Consider the following 24,675-nt stretch of genomic DNA (forward strand, 5'->3'; position numbering starts at 1 on the left):
TAGTATGCCGACTGACCCGAAAAGTAAACTGACATATACATATTTTGCATTTTCAAAGGGCGCAGCACATTTTGAATGAAAGCTGGGCCGAGAATTTCAAACTGTAAAGGACGAAAAAAACGACACCTGGAACAAAACAGCATCTCAGTTTGATTAACGTCAACGAATATGAGCTGAACTAGTCGAGGGAAGGAGTCAAATGATTCATGACATTGATGTTAAAGCGTTTCAAAGAGTTTAGGAAGAGAAAGACAATGCTATGAGTCGATGCATCCTGACCAAGCGGCAACATCCCGGGCTGAGCGCTGAGGCCAATACGGAAGTGCAAATAACTGCAGTTCACTGGGTGGCCACTTGAGGCTGGCTCCAAGAGGGAGTCAATTCCCATTGACTCCCATGTTAAAAAGCCCGACTTTAGAGCAGGATTAAACCTGTTTACAGCCTGGTTCAAAAAACGGTTTTAGTCTCAATCAGTAAGTTCTTCCTCCATGACAACTCTGGGGGGGTGAATTTTTTTCTAACTCGCTCGTTTCGATAATATAGAGGTTTGAAATTATGAATAATTATCACTTGATTGACACGTGACGTCACCGTTAGCTCTTCACTCTGGCTGTTAGCCTGCGGTCTGCTCGGCTTCACCTGAGCTAACAGGCTAATCCCCGTCACCGAGCACGAGCGGAGTCTGTGGAGGAGTTTTCACTCACATGTCGGATGAATATCATCGTCTGTTGTTCGGCTGATTGTCCTGACGGAGAAGTGGAAGACGTCTGTGCTGCAGTGTCTGTGGTGAGTAAAGTACTGTCTTTGATTTACGTGTCAGTAGTGATGAGCAGGTATCATTGTTACCTGGCTGGTTAGCTTAGCTCCGCTAACCTCCAGGCAAGATACCAGCAGTAACGGCGATGCTAACGGGAGGGACGGGAGTTATTAACCCGACATGAAGCGTCCACACAGCGGAGAGAGGAGCGTTAGAGTTCATGGTGATAAATCTTTTAAACTAAAGGCGACTGTGTGTTTAGTGAATATCATCAAGTTAGATATCTAACGTTATGTAAAGTTGTTCAGCTCCCCAACCTATTTGACTACGTTACTGTGAGTAACTTCAGTAATAATGTTTTATTAGATTATTGGTTCAGAAATAACGTTAGTGCAGCTGCTGCAGTGTGAAACTTATTGAGCTGAACTTTATTTATGAATGAACAGTTTACCTACCAGGTATAGACCTGTTTTCATAACTTACTAACAATTAAAGCAAATTATTGCACATGATGCATTACATTATATATGCAAAATAACTCCATACTGCACATTCATTGTAGTACACTGTTTAATCCCAAACCATATTCAGATACATACTTAAATATCCACAGAATATAAGGACACAGACTTTGTTTGAAAGTAACACGTATCTCTGCAATAATGCCATACTTTTATGTTTCCTGTCATTTTATTAGGGACGGACGAACCTGAGGGACACAGCTGTGCTGACCGTGTTCTGTCTCTTATGGCAAAAAAGAAAAGACAACACTTTTTATCTAAGGTTTATTAAATCAGAAAGTAAAAGATGAACATTGTTGTGATAGTGTTAATTTTACCAACCATAATGGATATAGAAATTGACTCAATATTATTATCATGTTGACCAGCCTGAAGCTGCCGATCTCCACCATGTTGCTGCTGCCACAGTTGATTCTGAGGACATCAGGTGTTGCAGTGCTTCATGAAATGAAAAAAGTCATGTTAAAGGATGTTTTATGCTAAAATCATTGTCACATCTGTAGATATTAAGGAACAGAGGAGAAACACGATTATTTACAGATACTGTACAATACAATAATTACAATAATTTTGACACATGTAATATCAGCTGTGTTAAGCAGCCAAGACGGGTACCTACAGTTTATTCTGTGTTCAGCAGGTGGAAGCACCACAGATTTCAGCCAAATTGATGTACTAAAAGAAATAAACATTGTATAAATATATAAAATGTCTTTCTACCACATCTGTAATATTCAAGGGTGATAATCTCTCACAGTGCTGTTGATAACAGTCCACTTCAAGTCCCTCAACTTCTCGCAGTGTTAAAACCAAAACAGATACATATATAATAAATATGAGCACTGTTTACAACAGTGGTGTGTGGAGATTATAATCACATCTAAACTGTCATATAATTACACATCTGCACTGAGTCTAATTCACTGTGAATTCATAACAGGCTAAAAAAAGAGGTTGTAATAGTAATGGCGGTTATACAAGTCTGTATCACATGCAGCTTATTAATATTAACTTATTAAAATTACAATCAAATGACAAAACACAACTCTTTACTAAAGCTAGTTAACTTGCTTCAAACTTCATTAGACGTGTTAAATAAACAGTAAATTACCACAATAACATCAAAAGCCACTTGAGGCTTGTAAGTATATGTAGTGTGATAATGATAATAGATACATCAATAGGTTTTGTTGTTGTAAAGTTTCAGGGTAACTTACCTCTGTTCGGTTCGATGTTACGACCGCGACCATCCCGGAGCAACAACACCGCAGCGCTAGCCGGTTAGCAGTCGCGGGTAGCATTTAGCCTAGCTTCTTAGCCTGAGCTAACCAGGAAACGATAAGCTCTGTGGGCGTGGCTCGGTTGTCAGTCTTCACTCGGCCCGCCTAGCGTCCACTCGCGCGCCGCCTTTTTGCCCATTTATGGGTTAGCCCGGAACTAGGAGGAGTCAGGCCCCGGCAAGATGGCGCCGGGTGAAACGCCCACTACGAGCCTCATTTTCACTCTACAGAAACCAACGGGTGACGTCACGGACACTACGTCCATCTTTATATACAGTCTATGATCCTGACAAACCCTCCTCAGATATTCCACCATCTTCCTCTAAATCCACAATGCATGATGGGACGTTCCCGTGGTCTCCCCCCGCACTGCAGCCCAGACACAACCATTAAATTCACAGCCGTTTGAACCTAAAGGCACCGTCTGCGTTACGGCGCACGAATCATCGATATGAGCCGGTGATGTACGAGTCCGGAATGGACGGAGCTGAGGTACGGAAGCTCTCTGACAGAGACAGATGGGCTCTTACATCCAGATCAAGGCCAGAACACTGAGTGGAAGGGGAGGTCTGGTGAAACGCTGTATTTCATTGATTCTCTGGGCGAAATTATCGTTTCACTTAGGCCCCATTTACCAAGGAGGTTGGGGTCGTCCATCGGCGAGGCAGAAGTTAATTCAGTCTGTAATAGAGGGAGCTACAGCGGGGTCGATGTTTGAGTCCTCTGGTTGGGGGGCTGAGGCTGCTGAGGTTTGGTAGGAAGGTCAAACACTGGACAACAAGCTTGAAGCTAAATGGAGACATATTGGAGAATGTCCATTCCATTTACACAAAGCTTTAAGGACCACTGTGTAGGATTTAAGGGAATGATTATGTTTTCATTCATGTGTGAACACCTGAAATGAAGAATCATTTTTTCCCCTCAATCTTCTGATTGACGTACTCAGTACAAAGTTTTAGTATTTACTTCTTTTCTTTTATTGTTGTTTATTGTTTGAATCCATGTTTGGTCTGTTTTTATTGTTGTGTATCTGTTTTTATTTGTAATTTTTGTCCTTGAGTGTCGTGAAAGGGGGAAAGGGAGGGATATTCAATTGATTGCAGTCTGCAAGCTCACCACTAGATGTCACTAAACCCCACACACCAGTTTTTTTTAAATATTTGTCAGTAGAGTTGTAACTTGGTTAATGAATGAAAACGTTACTTGCAGGACTACATGGTTGTTAAGCCTTGAGTTTGATATTTTATTCAGCGCCATCTTTCGTTCTTTATAAACAAGAAGCAACCATTTTTGGAGCATCAGGGGGTGGGGCCTGACTGAGAGCTCGTGGACACTGCACGCCCGCCTACACCTGTGGGCTACACCTATTGGACTGTACCATCTGTCAATCGCATGGCATCCATCCAATGTATAAAGTGCTCTATCGTCTATTTGACTCTTAATGGACCATAATTTACTAAATGAACATCAAGTGTATTGAAGAAGACTTGAAACTAGATATTTAAACATAAACTCCTCAAATGTTTACTGATGTTTTCTCAGACTTCCATAGATACTGACCTCTTTTACTGTAAAACCACTGGAGTTGCCCTCTGCTGGTCATACAAGAGAATACAGGTTTCAGTACTTTGGCTTCACTTTCCTTTTTTATAAAGAGTCTATGATTCAAACCAAAGATTTGTGAAGCTTAAATCTACTGGCCCTGATGTAGCCAAAACATTTTTTCTTTCATTTCAAATCTGTACTAGAAGGTTTTGCTTCCTTCTGAGATGCTGTCGGATCCACGATGTTAGAGGAAATCTTACTGTCGTCTTCCTGCGTCTCAAATCCTTGCGGGATATATTTTTTTTGTCTTTTAAGATTGTTCAAAGAGCGGTTTTGTCGTAGAAAACACTTTCGATCATTCTGCCTCCTCAGACTTGGACAGAGTTTTGGGGAGAGGAAGGTAAACAGAATAAAATGTGAAGTTCGCTCACAGAATATTTATCACACATCTCCCTCCTCCATTTGCGCTCAATCACTTTAAAGTTTGAAATCCCTCAACACCTTAAAAAACACAACTGTCACAGAGTGTTAATGCACATTGTCACACACACGCCTCCTGAGTTAACGGGCCCATTAATTCAGAATTGCAGCTGGAGACACACACGAGTCGTTTCCACCGGTTCAAAATGTTTGTTTGAGCTCTGTCAGCTCATAAAAGCAGCGAGGGGTTATTTGATGAGCTCAGGCCATCAAACACAGTCAAAAGCTTCGTTCATCGTTCACAAAGAACACACACAGACACCAAACACCTAATTTGACTGGTTACACCTGCACCTATTTTGATTTTCCTGATGCTGCATAATGAGCTGCATTACAATAGATGTAGGTCACCTTGGCAACAGCATCAGGAGGCAAAGAAGAGCACACACTTAAACATCTATGAGGAAACATGGATGTCCGTTCATCAACCCTCCGGTGCGCATTTCTTTTTTCAAAATCAGTCGCATGATCATAATTCCACATCTGAGCATTTGTGGCAGGACTGAGGCCAGAGACGGTCAGGGACAGGAAGAGAGAGGACCAGGAGACTGCGAGGGAGAGGGAGAGACATGCTGACGTCGTCCTTGCATCTTCCAGCATTTTCTGTTTTTGTCCCACGCTCTTTCTGTCTCATGATTAAAATATTTGTATACATTTGATGAGCATCATTATTGGAAATGTACAATGTTTTTTCAAAGTAAAAAAATGAATATTCATACATTAACTTCGTCTACGATATCTACATAAATTGGCTAAATCTCTCAATGGTCCCATAAACTGCAAAACAGGCTGAAAAACTGAATTCCATGGGAAATTAGTGCATTCATTATTTTTGCATTTGTATTTTTCAAATGCTGAAAGGTAAAAGCAACAGCTAATATTTATATATATATTGTTATATCTCATAGTGTAAATGCTTTTATGTTTAGCCGATGTATGCAAACCCTCATACTGTAAAGTTACACAGCGTCCAGTTGGACTGTAGATATTAATAATTGAAGGGTTTTCTGCCTCTGACAGATTACACCACTTGACCCAGCCTCTCTGCTCTTAACTAAATAGAGGGCTGCTCTTTTGCTCTCAGTTTTTTTTTTTTTTTTTTTAATTACTTGAGCTTATCTGTGTTTGCAACATGAGCTTGAAGGTGAAAAGGAAACTAAACGTGTTCCCAGAAGCCACCAAGAGTTTTACAGGAAAATGTCTGCTGACTCATGTTATTTGACTTCAGAAAGTTTAATCATAAATGATAAGTATACAAAACGAATGGTCACAGATTGACCCAATGAGCTGTTGACAATGTTCAACTCTGTGAGCAATAAAGTTGAAACTAACCAGAAAACTAACAAAACTTAAACATTGATTGATTCAAATCCAGAATCGAACAAGTAAGGATTAGTTTCAAATCTTTCTTTTAGAACGTGACAGTGTGATGGGCGTGTCTAGACTTCAGTGCAATTTATTCCACCAGCGCTTGATGGCACCGTGCGTAATTGCGCACAGAGCCGCACCTCTCTCCCTCCCGACCAGGTGAGGAAACTTCCCCAGGTTCGTGTTACCTGTCCAGAGTCATACTTTACACAACAGGGAGTTTAAGTTTCTCCACCGCCGTCTCAGCCATGGCCGCGTCCCAGCTCGTGTGCATGGAGGACGGCTGCATCGGAGTCAAAATCCCGGAGTCCAAACCGGAGTTTTACTACAGCGAGGAGCAGCGCGTCGCCATCGAGGAGCTGCTGAGGAACGGTGACGGAGCCTTCAAGACGCGACTGAAAGAGGACAACATGAAAGATTTCTTGTCCGCCAGAGAAGTCAAAGTGCTGACGAACACGTTCAGAAACTTCCAGGAGGACCAGGAGAGCGGCAGCAGCTCGGGGCAGGCAGCCGCCGGCAGCGACGCGGACTCGGGGGTCCACTCCACCTACTGGCCCCAGATGTCGGACACAGAGGTTCCGCCGCTGGACATCGGCTGGCCCAGCGGGGGGATGTTCAAAGGTTTGACCCGCGTGACCATGCACACGCACCCGCCCAGAGAGAATGGACCCCACATTAAAGAGGTGGTGCGGCGGCTCATCCAGGAGGCCAGCAAGGTGAGGAGGCCCGGGCACACAGGACCGGGACTGGGGAGCAGAGGACCAGGGTCAGGATGAGAGAGGACATGGGCGGAAAGAGAGAGGACCAGGGAATGACTAAAAATATAATAACACAAATTATTAAATCTGAATGAAATAACAAGTAATGAAGAGTCTTGCAGGTGCTGCTGCTGTTACACAGCTAGAACACAGTGTTACCACAGTGTGATAGCGTCCACAGCTCCACTCCCTCTACAGGAAGTCACCAGGGTTTATAAATACATGTTGGAACCTTTTACTTATCTTCAGCAGCTTTTACTTTCACAACACACACACGTTTAACCACATGTCTAAACTGGAAAAACAAGCGAGTGATGATAGTGAAGGGTTTGATCCAAAGGCCATTTCTCTTTGTCTCTTTGGAATACAAGTGAGAAAACTGCCAGCCTCATCGGTCAAAGTTTATCCAACATCGAAACACGAGTGGAAATAGATCATTAAACAAAAGATTGTGCTGATGAAGATTAATCTGAACCGCAAACGTTAAACGGATCTTTTTAGGGGACTAAGACAAACAGTAAATAGTCTTATGGGAACAAGAAACCAGACGTGTGATGGTACATTTTAAGTTTTCTTGCAGTTTATAGATAAAATGATCCACATGTTACTCAACAAACTCATCTGAAGGTGCATCGATTATAAATGTTAGTTGTTAGCGTCATGTTGATTTAATAAATGATCTCGTCAGAACTCGGTTCTCTGCAGACGTTTGCAGACGTTTTCACTGAACTCCCAGGGAAGGAGGGATGTGTGGATCTTGATGGTGTGTTCAGGGGACTGATTTCTATACATTTTAATGCAGCTTGATTGTATTTGACTGTCGGAGACATGAGCTGTGCTTCTAGTTTTAATGGAAACTCAGGGAAGGAGAGAAGAACAGGAAAGTTTTGTTGTTTCATTGGCTCTTGTTTGTTTGTCCTCTCGGGCCTTTGTGGTTGTATGTTCAGTTGTAGGTGCGGTGATTAGAACCTCCTCTTACAGTCACTGGGATCCTGGAGCTTAATCAAGTTGCCCAGTGTAATGTTTACTGGTAGATGCCAGCGGACTGGACTGAGTCATCTGTTCCGCCCGCTCACAGCAGCACTCTCTGAACCCCCCCCCCCTCCCTCCCTCTGCCCCTTTAAAACTGGGTCAGGGAGGACGACACATTCGTCTTTTCAAATACCTGCTGTTGCCTTATTACGTAACTTTGTTTTTTCACCTGAACAACTTTTGATTTGAACGAAATAAAAACAGTATAGTTAAAGCAAGAAACGATTTCTGAGCATAAAAAATAGTCCAGTAGGAAACTTCATCAGTGATGTTGACTGATTCTTCACTTTCTTCTGTGTTATTACTCCGTGACTGAGTAAAAATAAAAACTCAATTAAAGTAAAGACACCTGACAAATCCACTCATGTGCAGTGATGAAGTATTAGTACTGTGTTACTTCCCACCTCTGCTCAGAAGTTATTTTTAGAATTCACATCTGTGTTTACACATGTACATGTTACTTCCGGGTCGCTCCGCCTTTCAGGTTATCAACTCATCTTTCAGAACAATGTGTACTGAGTGTATATATACTAGTACACATACTCTTTTTGCATATTTCAGACCCTCAGCTCTGTGAACATTACTCACCATTCTATATATATACAGTATATCTATATATATATATATATATATATATATATTCATTTTTATATTTCTCAAAGTTTTTCTGTGAGTTAAGGAAGAAGTTTGATAAATAACTGAACAGCAGGTTGCTATGGTGGGTGTGTATGTGTGGAATGTAACAACCATCTCTCACCAGAAAGATAAGGAGCTTCCCTGGAAATACAATAAAAGCACAAACACACACACACACACACACACTGACAAACCAGTTCTCCAGGCACCAACATACTTTTTTTGTTTTGGTTTATTTTGGTCTTTTAGCTCGGTCCTTCTGATCCGTCTCTCTGAAGCACCGACTCTCGTGTCCTCGTGTCTCAGCCCGTGTCATTGTTCCCTCACACATCTGCTCAGCATTTTTCCCTCAGTGACACAGAGTGGAAACAACAAAAGGCCCTTTTCTGCAGAACACAGGAACTTTTGTTTCAAATTTAAAGAGACACTTTCTTTTTCCATGACTTTGGTTTTCAAGGAACAGTGGAGCAGTTGAATAATTCACGTTTCCCACGCCCTCTGTGCTCAGACTGAACAAGTCCTCACATGTTTGAAAAGACAAAACTCTTTTTATGGCTGTGCTACATTTTATAAACCGAGCATTCAACTTGTGTTAGTGTCACGTACGGTATATGTTACGATTCCTCATTTAAGGGACTTGACCTTAAAATTTTAAAAACCGAAGAAATCACCAAATTCACTCAAGTGTCATTGTGGTCGCCTTTTAATTTATGGTTTAAGGGTCGCCCCCTGCTGGTCATTGGAGAAAACTCAGGTTTCAGACACTGACCTCATTTTCCGAACCTGGAGTCCATTTTTATATCCCGTCTGTGTCTCAAACAGGAGCTTTGGTGATCAGAGGTCAAGGTCCCTGTCCCACTTGATCTCTGTGGAATGTCTTGAAGCAAATTCTTAAAATTTGGTAAAATCGTTTCTTGAGTTATGGCCAAAAAAGTGACTTTGACCTTTTGAGTTTGAGTTTGAGTCCAAGAGGATTCTTTCCTTCTTATTTATTTTGTCATCACTTCCTGGTGTGTGTGCCCGCCTTCCTTCGATCCTCGTTTCTCGCTGCATGAGCCGCTTGATCTCTCGCCAAGGAACCTAAAGATTCTCGATTAACGCAACGAGCTGCTGCACTGACCGGTTCTTCAGACGAGAAATAGGGCAACACCCCCGTCAAGTGACACTTCAACAATGCACTAAATGAATTATGCTTCATGCACGGACCCAAGTCGTTGTTTAAAAGCTCTAAACACTTAAATTCACCACGTTGTTTTACTCTGTTCATGTTTTTTCCGCAACAGGAGATGACGTCTGTCACTTTATAGTGTTTAAGAAAACAGAAAACATGACACACAAACAGAGCAGTGAGGCTCTGTGGTTTTAACTCCGTTTGTTTCTGCTAATTTTCTAAATGTGAGTTGTATTTCAGAACAGTCTTGTTATACAAAGCTTCGTGGCAGCAGCTCTTCAGACATGGACAGATACTGCGTTAGTCTTTAATCCGTCCTCTAATCTTCTGTTGATGTGAAGCTGTATCTCCGTGATCGGCAGAGGGACTTCACAGCGAAGACTCTTTCTCGTGGCCTCAGATTGAATTTATTCTGCTGCTTCAACACAGTTGAGCTTCACCTGCTGGTTTCTGCCCTGAAGCATTTTTTTACATTTTTCCATGAATGAATCAGTGCTTTTTTTTTATTGGTGTCAATATTTACTTTTTCTTTCTGTTACGACAAAAAATGTAAACTTGTTTGTTTTGTTTGATGTGAAAAATATTTAATACAAAATAGTTTTACTTTAATGGGTCAGGGCTGGGAGTAGAATGGATCTCAGTAGAGTTCATACCTCCGGTAATGAAACCACGTTTAACTTCACTAGATCCAGGTTTTTATTGGGATTTATCCCTAATTGCCCCAAACTCATTGATAGTAGTTAATTAAGCTCTTTATTTCCACTCCTGCAGGTGATAGCCATAGTGATGGACATGCTCACAGACATCCAGATCCTGCAGGACCTGATGGACGCGGCCTCGCGGCGCTCTGTGCCCGTCTACATCCTGTTGGATAACCAAGGGGTGCCACACTTCCTGGATATGTGCTCCAGGCTGCAGATTGGCTCACAGCACCTCCGGGTAAAATGATGAATAAGCAGCAGACGTGAAGCTAAAGGAAAACTTTGATCGGTTCAGAGGTTTCTGATATTTGATTTGTTGTTATTAAGAAATAGATCAGAAACATGAGGCGAAGCATAATGATGATCTCGTTAGCAACTTTGCACACTTTGTGTTTTGCTCCACACACATTTTAAAGGCTAGTAACCACTAGTAACACTAACTAACACAACTTTACATTAAAATGCACATTGGCAGAATAAATTATCAGAGTTCAGACATATGTCAGATAAAGTCAAAACAAAGTAGTGTCATTATCAAAGAGGTGACTCTGCACTTTATTCCTATAAATGACAAGAAGTTCATTTTAATTTCAGAATAAAATCCCCAAATTCATTAAAGGTCTTCAATGAGCTTTGAAGTAACAAGTATCTTCACATGAATCCTGTTTAAACATTTATATGTTATAACATTTACTGGTGCAAATAGGTTTAGCATCTCTTAATACTCAAGTTAAGAAATGTTTTTACATTTAAAGTCAACTTCCTGTCTTTGCTGCCTGTGTTTTCTGTGGCAGAACATCAGAACCAGAACGCTGCAGGGATTCGGGTTCTGCTTGTCGTTCGGCAGATTCCCGGGTTCCCTCGGTAAAAAGTACATGTTGGTGGACGGAGACAAAGTCGTGTTCGGCTCCTACAGGTGAGTGAGTGTGTGTGTGTGTGTGTGTGTGTGTGTGTAGAGCCCTTTGCTCTCTGACCCGTTACTGGTTGAATTGTATTTGGTTAATTCTGTATCTAAGTGTGTGATTTCACTGAAGCTGCTCTGTTTAAGACTTGAAAGACAAAGGCAGGTAAGATTTGGTTCAATTAAAAACACAAACTTAGATAAATATTGAATACAATGAAAATAAACCTATACAATTATATTGTATGTAAAGAATAAAGTTGTAATTTAAGAAGGAAAAAGTCTGAATATCCTGAGAAGAAAGTTCTTCGTAGGCCACAGGTCATGTTGGAGGGGAATCAGAAGATCTGCCGCCTGCATTAAAATGCGGAATGTGAAGCATCTTGTTCGGTAAAGATCTCACAAAGAACACTAGAGCTCCACATCATCACAAGTGTTTGAAAAGAAACTATCTAATTCTCCAATCAGAACAAAGAGTCTCGTCTTTTGTGGAGGAGAAAATGTTTTGTCGTGGTCGACCTGGGGCGTCATAGTTTCACATGATTCAAGACTTTTAACCTCCTCTGTGATTCCTGCAATAGAGTGTCTGAGTCTCCAGGACCATATTTTGTGCTACTGTTGTGCTTATAAAGAAATAAATCATATTTTATTAAGACTGGATGCTTGTTGATGTCTAATAATTGTTTGAGGAATGATTTTCACGTGTGTGGTTTGTTGAATGGACCAGTGAGGATGTGATAAAGTTGATAACTGGCGTCTCTCTGTCTCAGTTTCTGCTGGTCTGCGTCTCGTATGGACCGAAACATGATCACTGTGATGACGGGACAAGTGGTTGACTTCTTTGACCAAGACTTCCGGGAACTGTACGCCATCTCTGAGAAGCTGGACCTCTACAAGGAGTTCCACGTCAGCCCGCCTGCTGCTAACGCCACCGCCACCATACGTTCCAAAGTGGGGCCCAAACGTCCTCCTTTACCTGCCACCACTTCCAGATTCCAGGTTACGTTGGGGGATTCAAGGAAAGACAAAATCGAGGTGCCTGCGCATAAATACTACAACCCCAAGTACTCGCTGGTGTTCGGGGACGCCATACGTCCAACTGGGTCTCTGCAGGAGCCGGGAACTAAGAGGGGGTCAATTCTGTCCAAGTTTCCTGATGAACTGGAGCAGGAGAAGCCACAAGTGACCAGCAGTGAGAAGATGGATCGGTTATCTCCGTTGTCAGAGGCCCCGAGTGAAATGTTCCAGAGACCCAAGGCAGGGGCGCAGGACAAGAAGGGGCAGCACACATTATTCACAAAATTGTTCAAGAAATCCTCCAGGAAGCTTTCGGTTAACAGCCTCGCAAACAGCACATGCCCCTCACCCACAGGAAGCAACTGGACTGATGAGATGGAGGACAACTCCGAGGTGATTGTGAGGTCGTCCTCTAAATGGAGGAGAAAGAACGGTCAGAGGACCGAGTCCCAGCAAACAGTCAACTCTGCAAAGGACACTGAGAGTAAGTCAGTCAAAGTGGATTTGTCTAAAAATTGATTCCCGACCTTTTAGCTCTTGCAGCTGAGTTCTCTTAAAGCCGAGTTCACGCTACTCGACTAAGTTCACGAGTCGCGACTCGCTATCTTGTGATCGGGAGTCAAGCTGGTCGGAGGTGAAACGCGACAGGGGGACACAGACTCAAATACGTCTGTGTCCCCCTGTCCCTCAGACCCATGATTATCGCTTGATTTCTCTGATTACAGACGTTTGCAGAAAATCAGGGGTCATCTCTCATGTAGCTTCCCCACCTGCATCACATCCTGATTGGCTGGAGTTATTGCCGACTCTGAGTAGATTTTCCGCGGCGAGCGTCTCTGATCGTGTGTCTGAGGAGTTTGCACAGAGCAATCGGTCGCTGCTGATGGATCCGTGATTGGGGGCCTTTGTTGGCGATTTGCAAAACTTGTCTGCAGATGGCAAATCTGGCTGAAAATCACGTTGTGGGAACTCGACTTAAAGGGTTGAGAGAAACCATTAAAGGTTTTCTTTAATCCTGGAACATGAATCACTTGTTGGCTTCTGTAAAAAAGTGGTGACAAAGCTTAACAAGTCGTATTTTAAATCATCACACACGTAGGAAACCCCTGATTTTATCCACCGCTTAACTTTGTATTCGATTATTTAAAAAAAAAATTTAAAATCCTCAATGAATCGTGATGAATTCCACGTCTGTCTCACGCCTCCGATCTCTCGTTTTAATTATGTCCTTGTTGTGTTTTTCATCCAGGTCTTAACAGTCAGCTCAAAAAAAACAAGTGTAAAGTTTCCTGAGGTGAACCCGGCCACAGTCTCAACATGGAGCAGAACGGGACTTCATTGAAGCTATCCTCATCTTTGATGTTGCAGTATTGAATTTTATCCGGTGCCTTCAAGAAAGAGCCAACACATGTGTAATTCATCAGGTGCTGCTTTTTATGTCTAATGCCAAATACAGATTCAAATATGCAAAGCATCATGGGAAATCTGTTGCCTGGTTGGGTTCAGAAAGATTTAATGAGATATTTCCTGGTGATGAGCTGCCTCTTGTTTGTTGTGAAACTTTGGGGAGCATTTTAGTGGTTGCACAATAGTTTTCTTCAGCGGTTGGAATGTAAAAGTTTGTCTGAGTTTACAAATTAAACTAATTGAGATTTCTTTGACACTGTGATTATTTTTTTTATCATCAATTAGTATTAATGATGTTTTTCTGTGTTGTCATTGAGCTGCACTAAATCGTGCGTTAAATAGTTTCAGAAGATAAAAACCTAATAAAGGCCGATAAGATAAAATAAAGTACTTGGATTGTTCAATGCAAACATTTAAAAATATTAAAATTGGAGATGGACTGGCTGCTTCATAACTAGTCATAAACATCACTTTGACTGCAGCTCAACCTGGTGGTGGCAGACAGTATTACAATTTCCCAACATTTAAGACGGAAATGTAATCACTGCAGTGCTTAATCTCACCACTAGCTGACGCTCTTGTCTGCTGCTCTTCTCTGGGTCTTTGCTCACAGGTATGAGAGGAACCAGAGGCCTGATGGGAAGTCAGGGTTGAGCTCAGCGTAGAGGGGGAGGTGATGTCGGAGGATGTGCAAGTGGGATGTGGTGCAACACAGAAACAGGAAGTCAGGGCTGCAGCAGGAAGTCACATTCTCGCACTAATTTACCGATGAGTTTAACCGAAACACATCGGGCCTGAAAATATCTTGGTTTTTTTTGTGATGGTTGAATCTTAATTTTCCTTCCAAAGCAACGTAACTATTTTAAATCAGCTGTAAATTTAAATTCTTCCTGTTCAGGTCATCAACACAAAAGAATTCGGGGTTTGATCTTGTTAGAGACATTACCTTGCTGTAAGATTACGTAAACACCAACCACAGGATACAGATTTTTTACTAGATTATTATTAGTAGTAGCAGCAGTAGAAGTAGTATTATTATGGCAGGCAGTACACATCAGATCTCTTTGGAATCTGTTTAGCTGTTGCAGTTGTCAAATAAAGTCAAGGACAAACAAGCTGAACTTGGATATTTTTTCTTAAATCCCATTTAAGAAAGTTTTGTTCACAGCAACTTGTGGAAACTTTATCGTGAAAGGTTTTGTGGTTTCTAAAAGATGGTGGTTGGTAAAAAGGTCCTTTTCTACGGCGGCCGAGAGTTCAACGCTCTGCAAAGGAACAACATGCAAATAGAAAAAAATATAAGAGCAAATTAAGAAAATGTTTTCATCAATTTGACGACACGTGTGCTGCAAAAAGTCACAACACATGCAAATGAAAAAGTTCCATCAGCACTGACGAGCAGCAGACGTCTCTTACTTCACAAAGCATTGAACTACAGCAGGATCATCACTTTTCTGGGTCACACAGAAACAGTGAATATGAGGAAGTGAGGTGTGGTCTCATGGTTTCGAGGTTTGTTGAAGTGAAAACACAGCTGCAGGTTTACTTCAAACACAACATGTCAACACACACCTGAGAGCGTTTTTATTAAATAATTATTTCATGAGAACATAACACAAACAATAATTACAAAGTAGATTTTGCAGAAGTTACAAAATGAAGTACAGCTACAATTCGATGTAATGTGTGCTACACTTATTGCACTAGGGAATATAAGAAGAAGATAAATCCCGTGTTACGCTATAAAGTATCACAAATTTTGAAAATGCATGAAGCTATTTCTGCACAACTGAAGCATTTCATACACAAGTATCTTCACAAAACCTGGCGAAACCACGTAATGAAACCTTAAATGACTCGATGGACAAAAGCAAAGCTGTAAGATTTCTTAAAATAATGGTTTTGTTTGTCATTTTTAAGTTTTCTGGGAGCTGTGAAGAAGCTGAGAACACGACCAACTCTTGGCTTTTTTTTATAGTATTCACAGAAACATCAGCCAAATACTAAAACATCTTCTCATGTTACAAACTCCACAACACATTCCAGCAAAGTCTCCGGTCTGTTCAGTCTCTCTGTGGCTTGTCTGGTTGATGATGAGAGCAATGTGCATGAGTCAGTTTGTCACCTTTGACACTGAAAACCACCAACTGCAATAAAGAGAAGTGGAAAGAGAAGTCCCTCTTTTAGCCTGAATGACCACCGTCTGTGTCGCTCTGTCTCCAGCGTTGTCGCTCAGCTGTGTTTAAAGTGTTTAAAACAACTGACAGGGGTCAGAGTCCCACTCTGGTGCAGTTCTGTAAGTGTCCACGGGGGGCAGTAGACGGCTCAGTCCTGAGGCGCTTGGTTTATCACCTTCTTCTTACGGACGGAGACCAAGTCGTAGAACGGATCTTTGGTGATACTCGCTCTGTTTGAAGTAAAAATAAAAGTCAGTATGACGTCAATAATAATATGAAGTCAATATCAATAATGATCAGAGTAAACGTCACGTTATTGTTTCTTTAAAGCTTGAAGACAAACACTGGATGAAAAGCTCAATGTTTTACAAATCACATCGATATCTACTGGACTATAAAACACAATAAAACGTTATTGTGAAATTAACTGATAATGTTTTATCGTCAACGCAAACCTCAGTGTACTTATCTAGCATCAAATGGCAGACGGAGAATGAATAGCTAGCTTGTGAACAAAGTGGAGAAACTAAAGAACCAGGTACTACGGACATTTCCTTCTGCTCTTCTGACTGGACTGATTCAAACGAACAGTTTATGTTCAAAGCAGACGTAATATCTGTTATTACAAAAACTGAACATGTACTTTTTAAAACCCACATTGTTATGTTACTATACCCTGATTTATAGTCCCAGCACGGCCAACTAGTGGCGAGCACATGAACACCACATTCTATGTAGCACAACACTTTACTCTACAACACGAGAACTCATCCACAACAAGTGGATGTGGTCTCAAGCAGAACAGACCACACCTGACTTCACCCAGCTGTGATGTTGGGTGTGGACAGATGTTTACCCGATTTTTTCGAAACCACAGAGCTGAGAACGAGTGTTTCCTCGTGTAGACTCTAATAACTGATCAAGAGATGAACCTTCTCCTCCTCACAATCACACAAGGCTGCAGATGTGTGTCGGGACAAATGAGCAGATTCTCACGGGTGTAAGCGTGTTTCCTAATTTGTCCAGTTACGCTCATGCTGCTGTTTGTGTGCACGTTTGCACGATCGTGTACAACGTGTGTGTGGTGTGACCTTATGGCCTCGATCCAGGAGTCTCTCTCCTCGGCGCTGGCGGCACAGATGGTGTACGACTGATGTTTCCCCTCCACCACTCGTCCGTCCGTCTCCGTTTTACAGGCTTTGATCTTCTGCCCTCGGCTGTTGGGGTTGTACAGCTCCAGACAGTACTGGACGACACGGGGATCAAAGTGTGTACATCTCTTTAGTGATCTTTCAAATACGTGTTACATACATACAAAATGCCCATATTCAGTTTCATTGAATTATATTTTTCTAACACATCTGACAGGAACCACGGACTGTACGTAAAGTTGGATGATGCCTATTCACTTCCTTGAAGCCAAAACATCCTGGATATGGACGCTGCCATCTTGTTTTTTGCACAGGTTTAAGACCTATGCTGCAGCAAGCCACTAGGGGCGATGCTGATGATTTTTGGCTTCACTTTTGGGGAGCTGTCATGTCGTCCATCTTAATTTACAGTCCATGGCAGGAACTCACCGGTTTGCGAGGATATGGCACTTCCCTCACACACAGGTTCTCCAGAGGGATGATGCCTCTGGGCTCTTTATCCTGCAGACAGATTAAAAAGAGATGGAGTGAGTCAGGGGGGAAAGAAGGAAGAGCTGAGGGTAAAAATATCAGTTGCGTCAAGAAAAGAAGAGAAGCAGCAGAGCCAGGGGGTCCGAGGACAGACTGTTTAGATCCTTGAGGTAAATTCGTGAAATCAAGTTTAATCAAGTCTAGTATGTCTCCTCCAACCAGACTCCAGACAAGTGGTTTAAGTGAGAAGAAATTCCCTCAAAGCAGACCTGACGTATGTTCTAGAGGAATAAATCCATCTTTGGATAGATTAAAAAAAAAAAACTATACACACAATCTCCCTTGGAACTTGCGAGGCCACCGTGACCTTGACCTTTGACCTTTAAATTCCAAATTCATATCAGCTCACCTGTGAGTCCAAGTGAACCTTTCTACCAAATCGGAAGAAATTCCCTCAATGTATTGTTGAGATATCGTGTTCACAAGGCGAAACATGAGGTCATAGTGACCTTAATGTTTACACTCTGACAACCACATTTTAACCCATTCATCCTCGAGTCCAACTGAAAGTTTTATACCAAACTTGAAGATGTTCCCTCAAGTTATTGTGAACAATCGTGTTCACGAGAACCCGAAAACGTCACGCGTGAGGCCACTGGGTGTCGCCAACGCACGCTAAAAGAGTGACTGGTAGAAGCTGAGAGACTTTCAGATGCTGTGGATGAAGGAGAATTAAGAGGAGCAGCCTTACAGTCGTGTACTCAAAGTAGTAGAGGCAGCTGTCGGTCAGGATGAACCATCGCCGCTTCCACGTCTTCACTCGGCCTCCTGGTGACACAGCCGGGGAACATTTTAGTTTTTTCAGTGGAACTAACAAACTTTCAAAAACTGCGTCATTTCACAACAGATGAAACCAAAATACACATTTGAGAATTAAATGAAACATCTGTATTTACCAACCACATGACACTGTGAGGGTACATATATATATATATATATATATATATATATATATATATATATATATATATATATATATAAATATAAATACTGAGCACTGTTGGGTTAGTTTCTCAGTACTTCCTCTGTAGTTTCCTGTTTTTAAACCTTATTCTGCAGCTTAGATGTAATGCAGCACATCTCTTGTCTTGTGGAGCTCAGGGTTTGAATTTGTAGTTTGATGGGTTGAAGATTGTGAGGTGGTTTGTGTAATAACCCATTCAAATGTATTTAGGAGAGATGTTAGAGATGTTACCGAGTTTTAAAAGCCAGCCTTCTCTGTCGGGGTTGAAGAAAGTGTGAGTCAGATCATTCCCATCGTCCTCTGGGATTTTGAAGGGTTCGTTGTGAATGCTCTCGTACAGTTTCTGAGTGGAAAATGTAAAATATCAGAAATTTAAAATGTGAGCAAAAGCCTTGATACCAATCGGAGGAAACGAAAAGTTGAAATACGTCAGAACAAGAGGGATTCAAACCATTTACGTCTTATTTCAGAGTGACACTGAATCAGCTGTGAGAGTGATACAGATCAAACACCAGCTCACAGACACTGATGTTAAATTACACTATGTAATTATTCTTCGTTGATAACAAATATATTATTAAAATTAAAAAAAAATCAGTTTGTGTGTCTGTACTTTTTCAACATTCTCCGCACGTTTGAACAAGACTGTGATAATACTGATCATTTAAAAGTGCTAACACTCAAATTCCCAAGAGTAAAAAAGAACTTGAAAGATTCCAGAAGCTGAAATATCAGCGGCGTTCTCACCGACAGCAGATCGTTGGGGAGATCCTCCCCGTTGTTGATGCCTCTGTTCATGGAGATGAAACGCTCCAGGGTGGTCTTGTCCTTCACGTTGGGGTTGTGGAGGCTGGTGTTGAGCATGATTATGGCAAAGGACAGGATGTAGCACGTGTCTGGTGTTGTACAGGATTCACACAGACACACACACACACAGAGTAAGAGGATGTCAAATATATTATTACATAATTATGATGCTTCACTTTAGTTCACGTGAGAGTCAGTAAAGAGGAGACAAATCTGGAGAGGAAATAAGAGTTGACAAAAGATTTTGCGTTCAGTTAAACAAACACGCACACGGACAGTCTAGAGAGGAAGTGGACACATGCACTCACCAGTCGACTGGAAGACGTGAGTGTTGCAGTCGCAGTAGCGTGTGGCGAAGGCCTCCATCATGCGGTCGATCTTCTGGGCTTCACCAGGCAGACGGAAGCTCCACAGAAACTGTCTGTCATGTGCAAACCACAACACAAGTCCTGTTTATTGAAGTGTTCGACACGAGTGTAGATACTCAACACATCTGGAGAGTGAGAGAGAGTGAGTGTGTGTGTGTGTGTGTGTGTGTGTGTGTCCTGGAGCTGCACAATATATTTTCATTGATTTAACTCTGGACAGTACCCTATGATGTTACCGTCTTTATAGAAATAGTGAAGGATGTTTTCTCACATGTTGTTTCGTGAATTGTTTTTGTGTTCTGTCGAATGATGTTTGTTGTGCTTTGGTCTCTAAACTTAAAAAAGATCAAAAGAATATAATGGAAAACAATAGAAACACTTACAGTTTCTAATTTCCAGGGTTCAGTGTAGAATTACTCTGATCATAAATATATTTTTTAAAACTAATAATAATCATAAATGTCACTTTTCCTCTTAGTGATTAAGTATAGGCCGCTTTATCTGACGTGAGAATCTATCGATAGCCTCCAGATGTTTGAATTGTTCCCTGTTGAACGAGTTAATGAAGATTTTGCTAAATGACCTGAGGGCCTGGACCAGGTTGAGGTCGGAGAACTCGTGCAGCTCCACGAAGGCCTTCAGGGTCTGCAGGTGGAGCTCGTCCCTGTGGGTCAGAGGAGGAGGAGGAGGAGGAGGAGGAGGAGGAGGAGACACATGAAACCACAGGAAAGTTTCACCTTGTTGGAACCTGCCTTTACGATCCTTCCACCTACAACCTTTTTTCCTCCCTTCTCTTCTTCCCTCACCCCCTTGTTCCTCCTTCTATGAGGATCATTCTTCCCTTTGCTTTTTCTTCCTCTCCCACCCTCATCTACTGGATATTTATTCTCCCTCCTCAACGTGTCTCAAATCCTCAGTGTCCTCTTCAATGCTCTTCCCTTTCATCCTGCTCACTCCCTTTTTTCATCCTCTTATTTTATTCCTCTTCACCTACTTGACTTCCCTCCTCCTCCTCTCCGCCCTTCCTCACCTCTCTCCGAGGAATTCTCCAATCGCCGTCTTGTTGAGTCCCTCCTCCTTGTAGAGGAACTCAGCGATGGGCTGAGCACTTCCATCCAGCAGCTTGTTCTCCACCAGGTAACTGATGCCCTGCACGCACACACACACATGTGCACACAAATTAGACTTCATCTGCAGCTTGCATGGGGAAGTTGCAATCTCAATTTATGATGTAGTGCTTCAGAAATAGTCCCCCCCCCCCTCTGTGCTGCAGTTTCACAATGATCTCATCTCCGGTTGGTAAGAATTAGCGAATTTGCAGCTTTTCAAAATTCCAATTCCCTAAAAGCGATGTCTCTTCCTCTTTCCTCTCTGCCAAAGGAATCTGAGGTGACGAATGAGCATCTACATCATGTATGAAGTTCAGGTAACCTCAGAAACCAACCACAGCTCGGAGTCCACTTCTCTTTCCAGTAAGAGTAAGCAGTGTTGCTTTTTGTTTTGTATTCAAAGTTGCAAACAAAACCACTGAAACTGTGTGAAGGGCCCGTTCAGTGTCATTTCACAGAGCTCCAGTGTGGTCGAGCGAGAGGAAGTCCACACGACGACGAGCGAGAGCTTATCAGGTATAAAACACACTCATCTGCGCTCACCTTCTTCGGGTCCATGTTGAATTTCTTCCTCCCGTTTGAGAACTGTTTGCTCTTCTCTATCGTTTTGCTGCAGAAAAAGCAAAAGAAGAAGGACACATGAGTTTTTGAACACAGAAGGTTTTGTTATTTAACGCCCCCTCGCTGATCCTCTATGTATAAATGATATGATGATAAAAGAAGCTGCGACAAGAAATCTATCAATCAGACCGACACTTCATTTGTAAAGGACAAACATGAGCCTCCATCACACAGAGGGACTTGAACTTGAGTTCTGTTACAGTTAGCTTAGCTTAGCAGAAAGAATGGATACTAGGGGAAACAGCTAGCCTGGCTCTGTCCTGAGTGCTTTAACAGCTCATTAATTAAAGCATCATTTCATATTTATTTATTATTTTACAGAATTTATTTGATCTGTATTATTTTTCATTTCTAGAGTTTGATACTCTACTGATCATAGTTCTGTCTTTTATTCTATTCTTTTTAACCCATTATTTTAATTTATGCTAAACTTTGCTTTCAGATTTTGTCTCCCTGTTGTTTTTCTTTAATTTTACTGCACAACATCTTCCTCTGTGAATGAAAGGTGCTTTTTAAATAAAATCACCTCGTCTCTAATTTCTCAGTTTTATCTTTACAAAATTGGAGTGTGACATTTTGCTATAAACGAGATTAAAAGAACAAACACTGTATATTCTTGAGTATTTTCTATAAAAAACAAACCGAACATCCCAGGAAGAGGTTTCAGTTATTCAGAAAAGACAAAGAATGAAACTCCTCTATTTAAAAATACACCAGGAGGCAGAGCCTTGTGGTGAGGACATCAGAAACGAATGCCATGTCACGGATGTAAATGGAGGAGTCACTGCGGGTTCTAGATATAAGTGCAGATGTTCAAACAGGTGGAGGGGTTTTCCCGACCAGAACTCACTTTTCCTCTGTGGACTCAAAGCTGAGTATTTCCGCCATCACGTTGTCTATCTCCATCTTCAGCTTCTGGACAGTGAAGATAACAAACGATGAATAAACCAAAAGAGCTTTTTTGAAACAACGGGTGATCGACTGTAAATAAAGATGGACGACCTGTCACGTCGTCCATCTTTATTAACAAGCACGGCCATTAACGAAAGACCCACAGTGGCCATATTGGCGTGGACGTTACCTGGATGTCGTCCAGAAGGTCCTTCTTATACGTCTTGATGCCTTCGATCTCCATCTTCTCATCTTCTGTAAAATCTGAGGAAACTGGTGAACAAGAAAAATTGGAAAAAAACCATGAATCAGAAGTGAGCTTTGTTGCACTTCTTCCCCATTTCACACTTACACACGTATTCCACATTTCACAATCATTTTTTTTTTTCAGATTTCACAATACCGCGCCACCAATAATGGTGAAACACCCCGAAGAACGAAGACAAACAAAACATTTTCTCCTTACAAATTATAAAACATCGGACACATTAAGCGTCAGACTGTTGTGAAGAACGAGCCACACGGACCTGGAGGAAATGTTTGGTAGTGGTGGATCATGAAGTTATCATTGATGTGTGATAGTCAAAGTTTCATATGAGTTCTCCTTGCTGCTTATTTCCTGGGTCACAAGTGAACCAATGCAATAGCACCTGTCAATCAGAGGTGCCACACTGGTGCCGCATCATTGCCTGAACTGTTCCACATCTGTGTGCTCTCTGGGAAACAACTGGACTTTGAAATTTAATCCGTAACTGTCTGACTTACAAAGTCTTAAACTCTTTTCTGGTGCGATATGAGCTGTCTGCTCTGGGTCAGGAACTGACAACATCACCATAGGTGGGAGTGGTTTTCATATTGAGGCATGGGTGGTGAGGCAGCGTGAATAAAACCTCACAGTCATTATGAGAACAGACTCATCATGCCACCAACGTTGCTTGGACAATCTTTACATCTGGAGAAACCTCTGGGTTCGACATCACTGTTTCCATGTGGTCACTGCGCTGCAGGAGTTTCTATATTTCCTGAACCTGACACTGTCACGGTCTGAGTCACAAATGGAATCACTAAGTCCAGACGTTTGTGACGGAATCAATACTCTGTCCGTCAATTTTAAAAAACTTTACCTCATCACAGTTTATTTATCTGAGTCCTGGAAATGAGGAACTCAAACAAAGACAAACCCAGATGTCCAGGACTGAGTCCAAACACGTCCAGAATTCAACACAAAAAATCTCAGAATCATGAAACTACCAAACTGATTTCCATGAAATCATTTTTCCAAGGGGTCCTGTCTTTAGGTTTGGTCGCTCTGCGATTCTTCCTGTGTGCCCTACTGGCTCTTACAATTAAAAAAGTTATATAATAGTTTGTACTGGAAACATTAGAAAATATTAGCAACTACTCTAAATACTGAACTGATGTTTTTATTTGGATGAGCTTGGAGAAAACACAGAGAAGTCATGACACGCTCAAGCGTCTCTGATTGGCTCTGAAGCTCTGAAGCTCTTCGACAGTGTTGACACCAACATGCAGAGAAAAGTTTGCAGGTTTCAGACGAAGTGAGAAACAAAGTTGTTTCAATGTAAAGTCGATAAAATGGCATCCATCAGCACTTTGTGCAGAGACGTGTGAAGTGTTTGGTTTTAATGCTGCATGGGATCACAGCACCTCCACCTCCTGCACGACGCCCTGATGACACCGGTCATCCAAACTCCTCATTTCAGTCACTGGTTTAGAAACTGATATTTGACAGTTGGACTTTTAGTCGATCGACCGTGAATAGACGTCAATTTAAAGATGTCAACATCTCTTTTTATCTTATCAGTGATCTGCAGCTCTGTCTCTTCCCTGTTTCAGCTGCGTGTGATCCGTGCATTGTTTAACCACAAGATGCAAATTGTGAGAAGAAGAAAACAAAGAACTGTGCATCAGTAACCGAAATAATTAAGCAGCAGCTGTTGAACTTTATTGTTAATTTCTAATTTTCTTTCAGCTGTTTCTAAATTATAAAGCAGATGGAAGTTGAGAGGATCATTTTATATGACTCACTGACAGGAGGGATAAATACAAAAGACAACGTAAATCAAACATGGTCATAAAACAACAATCTCTTTCATGAAAAGTATCCAAAATGATTTTTTGAACAGAGATATTTAAAAATAAATAAAAAAATACTGACAAATGTTGTTGTGGGAATCTAAAATATATATATATTTTTTATAAAATGCAATAAGGAAAAGACAAGAAGAGGAAATCAGGTCTTACCCATTTGACAATCAGTCATTTATATCCAAGAGAAAAAGAAAAAAGAAAAGTCACAATTCCCAAACAGTGAAATGTGAAGTGAAGGCGAGAGGACGCAGCTCGTAGTTTAGTTTGAAGATGTTCTGTTTCGACTCCACCCCTTCCTCCTCCATCACAACGTAAAGATCACAGCACAAAGCCACAAGTGATGACAAGGAGCTGCCCCTTCAAAATAAAA

At 41.6% G+C, this 24,675-nt stretch overlaps 2 protein-coding genes and 2 long non-coding RNA genes across 5 annotated transcripts; 2 read left to right on the forward strand and 2 right to left on the reverse strand.

Moving 5' to 3' along the window:
* Positions 1–277: 277 nt before the first annotated feature.
* On the forward strand, positions 278–1,569 carry LOC138411256 (uncharacterized). Its single transcript, XR_011243905.1, has 2 exons — positions 278–786; positions 1,455–1,569. It is a non-coding gene; the product is annotated as an uncharacterized lncRNA (long non-coding RNA).
* Positions 1,310–2,632, reverse strand: LOC138411257 (uncharacterized). The gene is made up of 3 exons (XR_011243906.1): positions 2,496–2,632; positions 1,898–1,953; positions 1,310–1,716 (listed from the first exon to the last, which is right to left on the reverse strand). It is a non-coding gene; the product is annotated as an uncharacterized lncRNA (long non-coding RNA).
* A 3,399-nt stretch (positions 2,633–6,031) lies between these two features.
* fam83fb (family with sequence similarity 83 member Fb) lies at positions 6,032–13,828 on the forward strand. The gene is made up of 5 exons (XM_020102629.2): positions 6,032–6,667; positions 10,320–10,487; positions 11,044–11,165; positions 11,921–12,651; positions 13,417–13,828. The coding sequence occupies exons 1-5, from the start codon at positions 6,200–6,202 to the stop codon at positions 13,458–13,460; spliced, it is 1,533 nt and encodes a 510-aa protein (XP_019958188.2). The 5' UTR covers positions 6,032–6,199; the 3' UTR covers positions 13,461–13,828.
* Positions 13,829–15,143: 1,315 nt separating this feature from the next.
* Positions 15,144–24,675, reverse strand: cyth4b (cytohesin 4b). 2 transcript variants are annotated; one of them, XM_020102612.2, is made up of 13 exons: positions 24,459–24,675; positions 22,384–22,466; positions 22,153–22,217; positions 21,225–21,291; positions 20,603–20,721; positions 20,156–20,236; positions 19,513–19,625; positions 19,145–19,293; positions 18,629–18,740; positions 18,125–18,201; positions 17,332–17,403; positions 16,843–16,997; positions 15,144–15,981 (listed from the first exon to the last, which is right to left on the reverse strand). In XM_020102612.2, exons 1-13 carry the CDS (start codon positions 24,475–24,477, stop codon positions 15,900–15,902), a joined length of 1,194 nt encoding a protein of 397 aa, XP_019958171.1. In that variant the 5' UTR covers positions 24,478–24,675; the 3' UTR covers positions 15,144–15,899. The 2 variants fall into 2 exon arrangements, with proteins under 2 accessions (XP_019958171.1, XP_069385413.1); XM_069529312.1 differs by lacking the exon at positions 24,459–24,675 and adding an exon at positions 22,721–23,136.

This window comes from Paralichthys olivaceus, chromosome 8 (genome assembly GCF_024713975.1).
Source record: "Paralichthys olivaceus isolate ysfri-2021 chromosome 8, ASM2471397v2, whole genome shotgun sequence".
Classification (NCBI taxonomy): Eukaryota; Metazoa; Chordata; class Actinopteri; order Pleuronectiformes; family Paralichthyidae; genus Paralichthys; species Paralichthys olivaceus.